The sequence below is a fragment of the Aptenodytes forsteri genome, unplaced genomic scaffold (genome assembly GCF_000699145.1).
Source record: "Aptenodytes forsteri isolate BGI_AS27 unplaced genomic scaffold, ASM69914v1 Scaffold61, whole genome shotgun sequence".
Taxonomy (NCBI): domain Eukaryota; kingdom Metazoa; phylum Chordata; class Aves; order Sphenisciformes; family Spheniscidae; genus Aptenodytes; species Aptenodytes forsteri.
In genome coordinates, this window is record NW_008794443.1 from 3,872,556 (window position 1) to 3,886,226 (window position 13,671).

A 13,671-nucleotide genomic window follows, 5' to 3' on the forward strand; every position below is an offset into this window, starting at 1 on the left:
CTACTCAATCTACTTGAAACTATTTGAAGAAAAAGGAGTATGGTGTAATAAGTCAGTTGTAAACCAAGTTAAATTAGGAAACAGAGGCTGCTGCCTCACCACAGATTTTATTCAACTCCATCTGGAGTAGCCATTTTTAGGCACTAGTGGCAGACAAAAATCTCAGGTTACCACACCCTGCTGCCCTGTACCAATAGCTGCAGCTTGCCCTCCGCCCATGCACACCTTTTAGATGCCAGCTTTAAATTGTTATTTTTCTAAGCAGAGACAAGGCCACAACAGCCCTTGCTTTACCTGTTTGGGCTGGCTTCTTGGGAATAAGCTCACCATTCACGTAGAAGCTAGACAGAAAGAACTCTGATCATTTCATGCAAATAAAAACCAGCATCAAGTAATATTTAATAAAGTTTATTAGGTTACTGAGTATTATCTACAGTCATAAAATAGTCAGAATTTAAAACTGTACAAAGCAACATACTGGTGAAGTGAGAAGAGATGGAAACAAGGGAGCACAAAGAGCATTAGAAGTAGGGAGAACACAGCCGCTTCCCTGGAGTTCTGGAAGACACTGGTTCAAGTTGAAGGCAACCAAGTAGGGCTCCATACACACTGAATTTTTCTTGTGTCCCACCCTGTAACAGAAACTAGTACAAACTCCTACATTAAAAAAATCATATAATATTAGATTAAAAAAGGGGCACATCACACCCCACCCAGTCTTGGCACCAATTCTGTGCTTTAAAAAATATACTATGCAAGTAGTTTATTTTAAAAAAGGTACCCTACAGCAGCTGTTTAAAACATGTTCTTATACATACACCACAAATATATATATATTAACATTTTCAACAACTAAACTCATTTGTACCTACACAGAACTGAAGGGATAACTCAAGAGCAAAAAAACCAACCACACAAACATTTTTCAAGACAAAGAAATGTGCAAAATAACCCCAGAAAGGCAGCATAGTAACCTGTGGATAGGTCAAGAGAGCAGCTCCTGCTAGTAAAGGAGTGTCATCCTCTTTACTTGGCTACTGAGGTGATAATCTATTTGGGATGTGCTGATTTTGCCTGAATTGCTTGTCCTGTTATTGCAGTTCTCTCCTGCCCCACCCCACCCCCAGCTCTGGAGAGGTTCAGTTTCTTCTTGCTGTACCTGAAGATCACTCCACTGGCCTCTGTTAAAGTCTCACAAGTTACATTCCGCAGCAATCACCTTCTGGATTTCTCATCTGCTGATGGTACTTCTGCAGCCACACTGCCACCACTTTCTCTGGGACAACTTCCCACCCCCAAGCAAGAAAGAGGGAATGCTGCATAGTTAAGTGGAGATTATGCTGACGGTCTATGACAGAACAAAGCCTGGTTTGGATGACTTTAAGCAGCTTATCTAAGAAGAGAATTCCCTGGCAGAGCCTTTAGAGAAACACATTAGTATGTTTCTCTAAAGCCTTAACATGAAACAGGCTATACAGAAAGCAGACCTAAGATGACAGGACCTATAGCTGTGTAACAAGTCTCAGCTCATACAGCCTGTATCACCTTATTGCAGGAGAAGTTTGTCCCTTCCCTGTCCCCGCATCAGCAAGGAACCCCTGATCCCAGACTAAAACTTGCAGTTTTAAGTCAAGAAGAGGGCAGGTGAAGGCATGCTATGACTGCTCAATCAACTGAGTCAAACCCACTAAGAAGAGGCAGAACAGAGAATGGAGCAGGACAACTGAGAAAGCAATGGTGATAAACAAGAAAGCAAGATTCACTGTCTATGAAATAACATTAGAACATGGTGAGAAGTCCTGGCAGAGATACAGACATCAGCGACATAACCACCTTCTCCAAATTAAGAAGTGTCCTGGTGGAAGGATTCTTGGTTTTGGTGTTTCAGGGTTTGGGGGTGGGGTTTTTTTTGGTTTTTAAAAAAAACTCAGCAATTAATTCTTCTTGGTATTCCAGACTCTTCCCAACTCTGCTGGCCACCCTGTGCCTTTCCATTCTTAGGACCTGGTCTTAGTATTTCTACTCCTAATGCCTTCCCTTCCCCAGATTATGTTCTTGCCTTTAGCTGGTACAGAAAAATCACTCCCTCCTAGGTTCTACAACCCAGAGGATGCAGTACAGCCTTTTCTCAGGAGAAGCAGGGAAGCACAGAGCTTCTGAAAGTGTTCGTTTTGTAAGTGTGCTGGGGAAGTGACTTCCAAAGAACAAAACAGTTGTGAAACAAGGATTACTTGAGAGTTTGCCAATAAGGGCACCTGGAGGCTTAAGCAGTGGCAGGGATACTTTGGCTGAGGAGTTCCAACAGTAGCGATGACATGAGGGTGGAGAACCCATTGCCCAGTGGGTCAGCTCCAATATTTTGCCTTGGTTCCAACTCTCTATCCTTGAACATGAAGGTCATTGGTAGAGCAGGTAACTCTTGAGGGAAGCTGGCAGTGGCAGTGTAGGGATCTCATTCAGTCTTTCCTTGCCCAGAGCAAGCCTCACAGCTCGCCGACACAAGTCCATCAAAGGCAGTGGTTCAGCTGGGAAAAGAGACCCAAGATATTAACATCCCACAAGTTACACATTCATTTTGCTAGTTCTAAAAATCCCCCAGAAAAGACTGAGCAAGAAGAGTGAATGCCTGGCATGTCTGCAGGACCCAAGCCATTCAGCATTCACGTATCAGCAACTTCAGCTCCTCAAATACACAGGCAGAGCATGATGTTTCTGTAGGGGTTAAGCCACATGTGTGCGAACCAAAAAAAAAAAATTAGAATCCCCTAATGGAAGTTCCCCCTCTGCAATACCATTCATTCAATTTAGAACACATCTTCTAGCTTGTGCCTCTTACTGCAGTATCCAAAAACCTTTGTAAGAGATTCACTGAAGTAAAAGACTGCAGCAGTTTGATAGCATCGTGTGGTATGGGTACCCAGAAAGTACCATGATTTGTTTCTTATATAGTAGAATAACAGCTGTCAACTCATTCATTTGTATTACATACTTTCCATGAAAAACAAAGCCATTTGTCAAAGCTTCATGTCACTACTTGTATTGTGACATTTTCCATTAGAGGATTCCCTCCTGTATCATAAACCTGGGAAAGATACAAGCCTTTGGCTATCATTTTTGCATCCTGTACTTACAAACACTGAACAAGATAATACTAGTTTTTCAGAAATGGCATATGGGGCCCTTTGATGCTGAAGAGTCATTCACAACATACAGGGGACTAAGGTCAAAGCCAGAGTTAACACATCACAGCTGCACAGGAGGAAGATACAGACTAGTTTCTCACAGCTTCTGTTGCTAAGTCTGTCAAAGCTCACCTTTACACAGTTTGCTGCTCAAGCCTAAGGAGTTCCTCCTCCCCCAAGAGAGGGCTAACGCAAAGATAGCCCAAATTAAGCAGATAACTGGACATCCTTCTAGTAGCCTGAGGGCTCAGCATGCACCAATAGAAAGCTTCCTTTACAGACATCTTGGGCTGAACACAAACACCTAAAAACATCCACAGGAATGGAAAAGTTTGGCTGAGAAGCTGCAGTTTTCAGGAACCTTTATAGATGCCAAAGTTCTAGCTTCCACTACTACAAGCCAAATTAATCTGACTGTTCATACAGCCGTTTTAAACAGCTGAGAGACAGGGGAAGCTTAGTTTTTCTGAGCATGGTCATGTTACTGCATTTTTTACCAGAATTCATTCCATCAATAAGGTGGATACAAATCCCTTCCTTCCAGGTTCAAAGATAACAGCTAACATTAAAAGCTCTAACACAAGAGTGTTGTCAGTAGCCTCTTATCAGGCCACTCCTGATTCTACTTTGGAAAAAAGTAAACAGTCATACTGCTCCATGTAGAAAACACTTCCAATGAAAAGTGGAAAAAATTAATTTTTATCTAGTTTTTGGCAAAAAGTCTGTGAGAAGGAGAAGTTGTTAGCTGAGGAGAAACTTGGTAAGAAAATCAGGAAATGCACGCTTGAATTGGTCTGCCTCCTCAAGTTCACAGCCAGAGCTAACTAATGCCCTATTTCCCCCCTCTCCTTCCCTACTATGGATCACAAGCTATTACCTGCTCCAGGGGAAGCTGCAGTGGAATGTTTTTTCTAGCAGTTCTCCAAAAGTTCTCCCAGTGCTTCAAGCATTAATTATTCCTGAGGAATCATACCTCTATATGCACACCTCTTTGCTCTCCACCCAGCTATCATTGCAGAACAGATCTGTCAGGGCAGTGCTGTTGCTTCCAAAGCCCCACCATTTGTCATACATGTTATGCGCCACAAGTGAAAACATGGCTGCACTCAGCCCAAGGTACTGCTGGTCTTGCCTGCTCATGGCCTACTCTAGGATCCATGCCGCCTCTTCCGCAGGGACAGGTCTCTACAGCTGGACTGCACATCTCGGCTCTGGCTGTGATACTGCCAGAGAAGCCTATTACTGGCGGCACTCCTTTGGCACTTCCCAATGAGGTTATGCTTAAACCACTGGGGTACAAATATGCTGTATTCAGAGTCTGTCCCAATTCCTCCTGCTCCATACGGAGATGTCTAGGACAGAGGCATTGTCTAGGACAGAGGCATTGTCTAGGACAGAGGCATTGTCTAGGACAGAGGCATTGTCTAGGACAGAGGCATTGTCTAGGACAGAGGCATTGTCTAGGACAGAGGCATTGTCTAGGACAGAGGCATTGTCTAGGACAGAGGCATTGTCTAGCCAGCTTAGCAGAGGACAAGGGGCCTGACCTTCAAAGCCTATAGACATTAACATAACAAATACATTCCAATTTAATGGCCTTAAAAGGAGAGGATCTTCTTCCCACAGAGACTAAGAACAAGAACTTTGTCCTCCTCTAGTCTGCACTGATAACCAGTCTGACAGGAGATCTTGAGACCAAAAGAGAAAGCACACACATATCTGACCTCCTTCCATTCACAAGCACCACAATCACTGGACAGTGTTGCTATTGAATGCTCAGAAGTTGTTAGAGCCAGACACCTTCCTTCTGTCTGTGCCAAAATACTGTCTCGTCATTCCTGGCCTTATGCCCACAATTCACTCCTATGCTGAGAGCACGTTACAACCAAATCCAATACTGGAGGTGGCCGTTTCCTTGCTAAGTGCAGTTCTGTGCCAACAACTCCACAGACTTGCTGGCTTTGAGGGGAGCTGCAGATTTTGGCTTTGACCCTTCAGAAAAACCTGGTTACTGGAGCCACTGCCATTCTGTAAGCTGTTGTGGCAGAATGAGCTAGGTTTCTTTCTTTTGGTGAGAAAGTGCTCTGCCAAGAGCTCTCTATTTGGTCTTGCTGAGTTGAAGCGTATTTCTCAAAACACTTGTGGATTTTGCTCCTATCCCTTTGCAAGGCTTTCCTGGTTATTCTGACAGCTCAGTTTTTCTGGTACCCAGCATCAGCTTTGTTGTACCTCATGTCACCCAGTGCCAGGGGTTTGCCATTGCTGGCCCAGCATTAGAACACGTTTTAAGCACAAATAAAAGAGCCCAGTATGCTACAGCCTTTGGGCAGACACTGTTCTGGAACGCAGGGGAAACACTACTCTTTTCATATCAATACTGCCAAATTTATTTCACTAGCAACATAAATCCAGATTTTAATCCACTTCCTTCACCTCTCTCCTCCACCCTACCCAGAGGACTGAGTCACAGTCTGGCCCAATGGGAACTTCTGACTATGAGAGATAACAGACTTTAGCACGTTTGAACAGCCAAATTTATTACTAAGCTTAGCTAGAGATTGATGTGCCTATTAGTAAAAGGCCTGGCATGCAAGTTGGGCTGGCTACAATATCCAGCCCCATGCTAGGAATGAGCATACCCTGCCCTGAAAGAAGTAGAGAAGTGAGCTACTTTTTTGAAAGATGAGACATTCCCATTTCCTTAGACAGGGACAGATCTTCCCACCCTTGCCTGCAAGGGATTTTAAAAGTCCCTTCATTAGACATTCAAGGAAGGTAATTGTCCCTCAGAGATTGTTTCTTGTAAAGAGACACCAGGATTACATTGCCAATAATGCAGCTGTCAGAAGGACATTCCTGCTGATACTTTGGTAGCAATATAGGAAGGTTTGTCATCTCTAGATAGGCAACTGGCATCACCTTCTCCCACCACACTACCTCCCCAAACCCTGCTTGCTCCCTGCAGTGCCTTGGTAACAGTACATGTATACAGCCAGACAAGCTTTTTGAATTAGCCATTAAGGATTCAGAGCTGTATCCAGCGATCCTACTGCTGACGTGAAATCCTCACCTCTCTATCAAAATGACACACACACACCCAGGATGGTCTAGTAAGCCTGCACTTAAGTAGCACACAGATCTGTGCTGCTAGAATAAATACAGGGAGTTATACTCACGGTCAAGTCCATTCAAGTAGCGCATCCGAATTTCACAGTGTCCCCACACTGCGCTTACCACTGGATATAGCTTTTTCCCTTTGAGTCCCCGAAATGCAACACCCATGTATTGCCCATCTACAATGAAGCTCAGTGTCCCATCATCCATGTCCAGAACCACCAGGAAGGAGTCCGGCACAATGAAAGTTTCGTCTGGTTCTAAGAAGGCAGGATAGGTTTTACTTGGCTGGTTCTTGCCATCATGGTACAGTCTGTTGCGCCCAAGGTCCCACCCCCAAGATTCATGGTTGTTTCCTACAAGCGTTGTGTACCCTACTGAATGCAAAGGAGCATCTGCTGTTGCCACCCCTACCACAGCATGCGTGCCTCGCTGCCTCATTGCCCATGTGATCTGCCACACATGCAGTCCTCGTGTATATCCCACTTTGCCTCTGATGGCATCTGTACTCTGAGCCACCGGATGCCGGTGAAATATGAGTTTGTCATCCTCTTTAACAAACACATTCAGCGAGCGATCATCATTGTTCCATGAATGCAATAACTGGACTTCATACGATACCGGAGGCATGTCCAGTAGCAAGTCCAGACGTGTGGGTTTGCTGTAGTCGAGTCCTTGGAGTTCCTGTTTCAATGGCCTGTATACAGGGTCCCTCATATCCACAGTCTTTATCCCACCTGTGACCTTCTGACCCATTGTGTGTTCTGATTTTGCCTATTTATAGGCTCCCAAGGCAAGCTCATCGATTTACCCGGCCGCTCCTGCTGTCATTCAGCTCTATAGAAAAGGTTGCTAGGAGACCTTGTCAAGATGTGCACCAGTCAGTATTGCCTAATGGATGGAAAGAAAAACAAGACACGAGTTAAACATTAGCACATACAGCCTTATACGCAACACTTACAGAGCACAGTTTTAAACTGTTTGTCCTGACAACTTGTCCTTCCTTTCCACCAGCAAGGAAGGGTAATGTGTGCTACTTATGCAGAGATAGCATATAGATTAAATAGATAGGTACTAAGTTTCTAATGCCCCCTTCAGAAAGGCACTTGAATTTCTGCTTTTTTGTCTAAGGCAGGCACAGATTCAGCCACCAGAGCTCATCTTCTCTTCACAGTGAATGCGCTGCTCCTTATTACTGCATCACTAAACCTTAAGGGAGCACATCTGTATTTAGGTTGCCTCCAGCAAACCTTGCTTTTACATCATGATCACCTATATGTTGTCCAGGCTAGAAAATTCGAGAAGAGTTTATTCAATGCAGAAGACTCAGAACCCGGTACACAGTAATGCCTGAGACTTAATTTTTCCTGATTGTCTTCAGTTGGTAGGAGGACTGAAAACAGTGTCTTGTATAAGCATAATTTTGCCTGGTCTCCCAGCCCTAGTTCATACCACAAGGTCAGGCTGAGCAAGACATCCCAGTGAAGGCCCAGGCTGCCCACTGGTGTTCACTGCTCCAGCTCTTTCCAACCACCATGGAGAATTTCTGCCAAAGCCATCTCTATAGCTATCCACAATGGAGCCAAAACACATAAGGCATTTAATGCTCAGAAAAAGAGTCCAAACAGCTTCAGTCAATTTCTCAAAGACAGACCTGAGTTTACAATTGCATTGTCTTTGGACCCTGTAGTAACATCCTACAACTAACTAGTAGTGAGGGATTGGTTTATATGGATAACTGCTCTGCAAAGCTTTAGTCTGAGCTGTCCATAGCAGGAAAGAGTGGCGTTACTGAATGAACTTCTCCCTCTACTGCTCTAGAGAGGTTGGAACTAGCCTTCAGAATGCAAAACATTCATAAGTATAGCTTCCACTATAGGGAAAGGAAAGCAGGCTGCATTTCAGGAGGGATGTATTTGTGTTCTAGCTGAAGTTAGACCGGCAAGTAGAACAGGCACTACAAACAGGTCTAGTACCCGCGGTGTCCAAAACAGCTTATTCATGTAACACACTAGATTAGCACTTTGTGTTCTCTTAACCGGTACCCCAGTGCTTCCTTTGCAGATCTGCTCCCAGATCTGACAGACATTAGATGAAGACAACTAAATTCCAGCCTTCCTTTTTTGGCTGACGGTTGTAAATGAAAGTTCTTGGGGAACCTCTAGGATGTAAGCATCCCCTAAAGTAAAGGCTACATAATGCAAAGACACACACAAGTACGGCCTGTTGTCATCCAGCCATAAAAAATTTTCTTCCCTCAGCACAAACAGTGCCGAAAGAGAAATAAAGCATTGAACACAAACCATCTCCTCATAGCAGTGATCAAACAAGGTAGGAGCCAGGCAGTAAAAATGAAAGCTTCTCCATCTGGAGAGTTACAAACCTTCCACAGATCAGCTGGCAAAGCAGCTAGCAGCCCTTGATACAGGTTTGAGGAGATAATTCTCATCAACCCCACTAAAGCTTTGCTAAGTACTTTGGAGGCCTGACTGCAAGTCCAAAACAGCAGACAAAACCTGCTGGGTCCAGCCTCGGGGGACACCCATTCCAGCAGCTGTGGGTATTGGCCCCACTGAATTACTATAGTCAAGAGAGCAGATAAACCTGCTGTATGGTTTGTTTCAAATGAGCAGCTTCAGTTGGGGCAGCTTCTCTTCTCCAAGAGGAAAAAAATCCCCAGCTTCAGATGCAGAGTCCAGGGGGAGGAGCAAGATTCTTCTCACAGTTTAGCAGTTTTCCTTCCAAATTTCAGAGAAACCTCTAAAAAGTTTAAGCCAGCTTGGCTAGAGATACTAGCTCACTTTGCGTACCTCTCCTCCAGCACTGCATCCACCAAAGTGTCTCTGCTCTCACTCAGCAACACAAACAACCCTCTGTAAGACAGCTGCCAAACTGGGGGCAGCTATTAGGAGAATTAGAAGTGGGAGGGGAGCAAACTAGCTTTCTAAGAAAAAAAAGTGTTATTTTAACATTTCCTGAAGTGAGGCAATCATGCAGGGCTCCTGCCAGCTACAGTCACAACACTTACTCACAACCAAGGACCTCATCTGGCATTGAAAATAGAGCATGAATCAGATCTGGTTTAAAAATAAGGTTACTGGACATAAGCAGCAAGGCTTCAGCTAGAAGGTGACAGGGAAGGCTCATGTATGATCTGAGTTAGGGATCAATTCACCAGCCTCCCTACAGGTTTTTACTATAGTCCAGGGTATGCCACTAGAACTGTGACCTCAAATCTTGTAGTTCTTAAGTGAAAAGAGACAAGACTACTTTTCCTTTCCTTCCCTCCTTTTTTCAAGTATGGAGAGGAGAATGTCTGAGGTTCTTTACAAGTCACATCCCAATGCACATTACTAGGCAGTGGTATAGCTATTTCAAACTATCCAGGGACCTCAGATGTATGGCACTGACAGACAGAGATGGTTTGTTAAACAACTGCCATTTAAATAAGGTCCAATCATGTTATCAGCTGATAACTGAGACATCCTGCAAGTTAAGTACCATCTACAACATCAAAACTGAATTATGTAAGCCAGCTGGTCAACAGCTGAAAATAAGCAAGTAACAGCAAAACCAACTGAGGGATGGCACAGTCACTGGATGCCCATGCATCACCCTCCCCCAACACATTATTTAGTTGTTCTGCCCCACAGCTCAGGTGCTTGGGCCAAAGTGTTTCCGTGACACACAGGCACTCCCAGCCTCTAAGGGCACAGGCTCCCTTGCTCTGTAAGCCTAAGGAACAGCAATATCCCAAACCAAAGGATCCCAAGAACAAGCTGATACAGACATGAGCTGAGCTGCTGGTGTACAAGTTCAAGTACACTGTCTTCCAGAGACTTTGTCACAACATCGCAACGAGTCCTACAAACCCACCTAGTAAGTTGCTTGACCTACTTTTTCAACTCAGCACATGTATTGCATGCAGTTATTCAAGAGTTTAACAGCAGCTCCTCCCATTCACCACACTGTCCCATCTTGAAGCCCTCATGCCTGCGTGTACTCAAGTTCTCAGTTTTATACCTCAAAGCTAACACCAACTCTGTTATGAAGAGATTTGTGAAGTCACTCTAATAGGTGTCTTCCCTTCCCTGGGAAAGGCACATTAATGCTGACCAGAAGCAATAATTTTTAAATAGTTTCAGTGTAAGCCATTTGCTCAGGCTGGGATAAAGACCATCAGGCTGCTGAGACAGAACTGAATCATGTGGTACAGAAAGTACCAGATGAACTACCTGGCATTCCCAAGGCCTATGGCATATGGACAAAGGCTGTCAACAAGGCACTGGCTAAAGCACACTTGGAAGTCTACCGGCAAATTCAGCTGTTGGAACTTTGATTAGGATAAAGGAACAAAACATTGGCAGAAGGAGGAGCGGCAGAGATTTCCTGAGAGCTGTACAGTACATGAGAAGACTGCATAGGAAGCGAGAACCAAAACAAAGCAGACTGCCAGACTGCAGGAATATTGGTGCAGACTGCTTTGAAGCACAAAATGCTCAAGAGAAGACAATACAATTCTGTGCTCTTCATTAGCAAAACAATGCCTTGTTCATTATGACTTTTTGCCAACATAAGCTTCATTATATTTCTCTCAAGACCGCTGCACCAGAAAGGGAATCACCACAGTGAAAGACAACAGGGACTTCTGAAGCACATGGGATAGGATACCATCTCACTGCCTGCTCCAAAGAGAAAGCAGCCTTTCCTGAACACAAGCACCATTCATCACTTGCATTAGTTATAACTCTTTTCCCAGGCAGACTATTAACGCTAGATGAAGGGCAATGGCCAGAATAAAGAAGAGAAAGGGGGAAAGACAGACAAAAGATTGGAACAAAGGGGTCTATTACAGTGAGAGCAGGTCAGATACTGAGCACCGTATGCCAAGATTTAAGTGCAACATGGCTCCTTACTAGGGCAAGGCAACAATTTCTGCTCAGAGCTGGCTCCACTCTTCCTAGCACTAGCCTGGTCTAGAACTGCAGAGTGGCACCTTGCCCTACAGTCAGGAAGCACAATTATGCCCTCATTTTTTGAAAGAAAAAGCCTCTTCGTGCACAAGACAATACAGGCACTTTCCCTCAGCAGGACAGATACAGAAAAGCTTACCCTCTTAAATTACTGGATTAATGCCCTGGGCAGCTTGATATGAGACACAGCCAGCCGTAAGTGAAGAGATATGCTAGGGAATTAGCTACTTCAGAACCTTTGAACTGTTACAGGTTTAAGTACAGATGTAAGCACTGAAAGTGCTTTTATCTATCATATCAACAGCTCAGGCTTGCTGCAATTCTGCTCTGCTTTATAAACATAAGCTCATCCCCATGATGCTCTGTTCTGCTCCCATGCTATTTTCAGTTTTATTGTTAACCCTCTAGGCTTAAAAGCTTTGGAATGAAATCATAAGAGTATCTCAGAGAAAAATGTTCACTGCTATTTTCAGTGAGAATTAGATCTCCCCTCAGTTTAGCTGTTCAGAGCAAGTAGGTAATTTGCCATACTAGAAAGATACGCCAGGTTTCAAAACAACTGCTTGCTGCAAATAGATCAAGGCAGGAGACAGCAAAGACATTTCAATGGAAGGTGTCAAAGTCCCTGCTGCCGAATGGGGAGAAGACAGCTCTGCGAAGAAAAGAATGTATATGGCAGAGCAGAGTTGGTGTCCAACTTCTGTTTAGGCATTGACATGAACCAGGCAAAATAACTGCCTACCAGACATCTCCAGCTGAGGCAGTCATCTTGATTTAGTTCACCAAAGTGCCATGTACAACAAAGTAGAGCCACACTGTGCCCACGGCCACATTTACCCCTTTCAGCTGGCAGTGAACCTCAAAATGCAGCCAAGAACCCAGCTAGGCAGATGCCATGCAGGTAGCAGTCTCAGCTATCCACAGCAGAATGTTTTGTGCCCCAGTATGAATCAAACAACTAAATCTTGATTTCAATTACTTCCCTGGTATCCCCCAAAACCTAGAGGAACATCTTGCAAACATGAGGCTAAACAGTGCCCCTTAAAAAATTCACACAGCTAGATTAAAGAGTCATCCCACATTCAAAACAAGGCTCCTTACTGCTCCCAGACAATTCCCCTAATTCCTACCTATGCTGGCATTCGAACCCATTCACCTCATCTGAACACACACTAGAAATGCAATCCAAGCTATCAATACAGTGAACTTAAGCCAAATACTACTCACCCAAGTTGCCCTCATTGTTTTATCTGAAGCCAAAAGGCTGTTCCCATGCAAGTTTTATCACACAGTAGGAGATTATTTCAGGTAGCTACATCTCAAAGTGACATAGGAATTTTAACAGGCTGCTGTGTGGATATTCAGCTCCATTTGGAAGCAACTTGCACAGCAGCAAGAGCCCTCAAAGTCCCAGTCCAACATCTGCACACAAGGCAAAGTATTAGTACTAGCCATTCAGGAGTCACTGTCACTGCGGGTTCCATTAACCAACCCAACTCCTGAGCTGCCAAAGTGCTGCCAGAGTCTTAGTATAGCATCGATGGTTCACAACTGAAAAATCCAGAGCATAAGGAGTTCTAGAAGCATCCTCTCCAAAACAAGGGGAAGCAAAAAACAACCAACTTACTGGAAGATGCCTGCAGTTGTTTAAGCACCTGTGAGGCACTCAGCCACTGAAAACATCTGTTTTCTTGAGGTTGAATACTGACAAACCATTCTCCTTCAGTTAAACTTCACCAGAAAGGAAGGTGGGAAACACTTCAGACAGTTACAAAAAGTTTGATAACTTTAGTTCAGAAAACCCATGGCTCCTCATAGGTCCTCCCTTGCTCTGCAGCTCAACACCTAGAGGACACCTGTCTAGAACAGCAATTACAAGATACATGAAGGCTCTGAAATTCCTTGATTCCTGATCCAGTTTTACTTTAAGTCTATTTCTTCAAGTCAGTTTACTGTAGCTCTACTCCCCCCCCCCCAATATTTATTGAGTGTGCTTCTACAGATAAGAGGCCAGACCTTTAAACACCTAGCATACTCTGGGTGCTGTACAGACAATGAATCAGAGCCCTAGCCTAAAGATTTCCAGCCTGGAAACACCTCAGGAGAATGAAAGAAAGTATGTATTCTGCACATGGTTTCCAAGTTCAGCTTTGGAAAGCTGAACTAAAGGATCCCAGACAGTACTGGGATAAATGAGACTAAAAAAACCCACTGTAGTTTCGCTCAGGTTTTCATGATTTTACTAGAAAAACATTAAGTAGACTTGGTCCATTTTCTTGGGCTGAATGTTCATCTCACAAGCCAATAGACAAAGGAGCTACACTACTACTAGTTTGCTGACTAACCTGCTGGCAGCAGCTTACTGGGAGTCACCTTTCACATCCTTCAGATATGTGCACAAC

The 13,671-nt window shown here is 44.2% G+C and overlaps 1 protein-coding gene across 1 annotated transcript; it reads right to left on the minus strand.

The window, feature by feature from the left end:
• Positions 1-392: 392 nt before the first annotated feature.
• SPSB1 (splA/ryanodine receptor domain and SOCS box containing 1) lies at positions 393-7,188 on the minus strand. Its single transcript, XM_009289661.1, has 2 exons — positions 6,359-7,188; positions 393-2,525 (listed from the first exon to the last, which is right to left on the minus strand). The coding sequence occupies exons 1-2, from the start codon at positions 7,050-7,052 to the stop codon at positions 2,398-2,400; spliced, it is 822 nt and encodes a 273-aa protein (XP_009287936.1). The 5' UTR covers positions 7,053-7,188; the 3' UTR covers positions 393-2,397.
• Between the last annotated feature and the right edge of the window lie 6,483 nt (positions 7,189-13,671).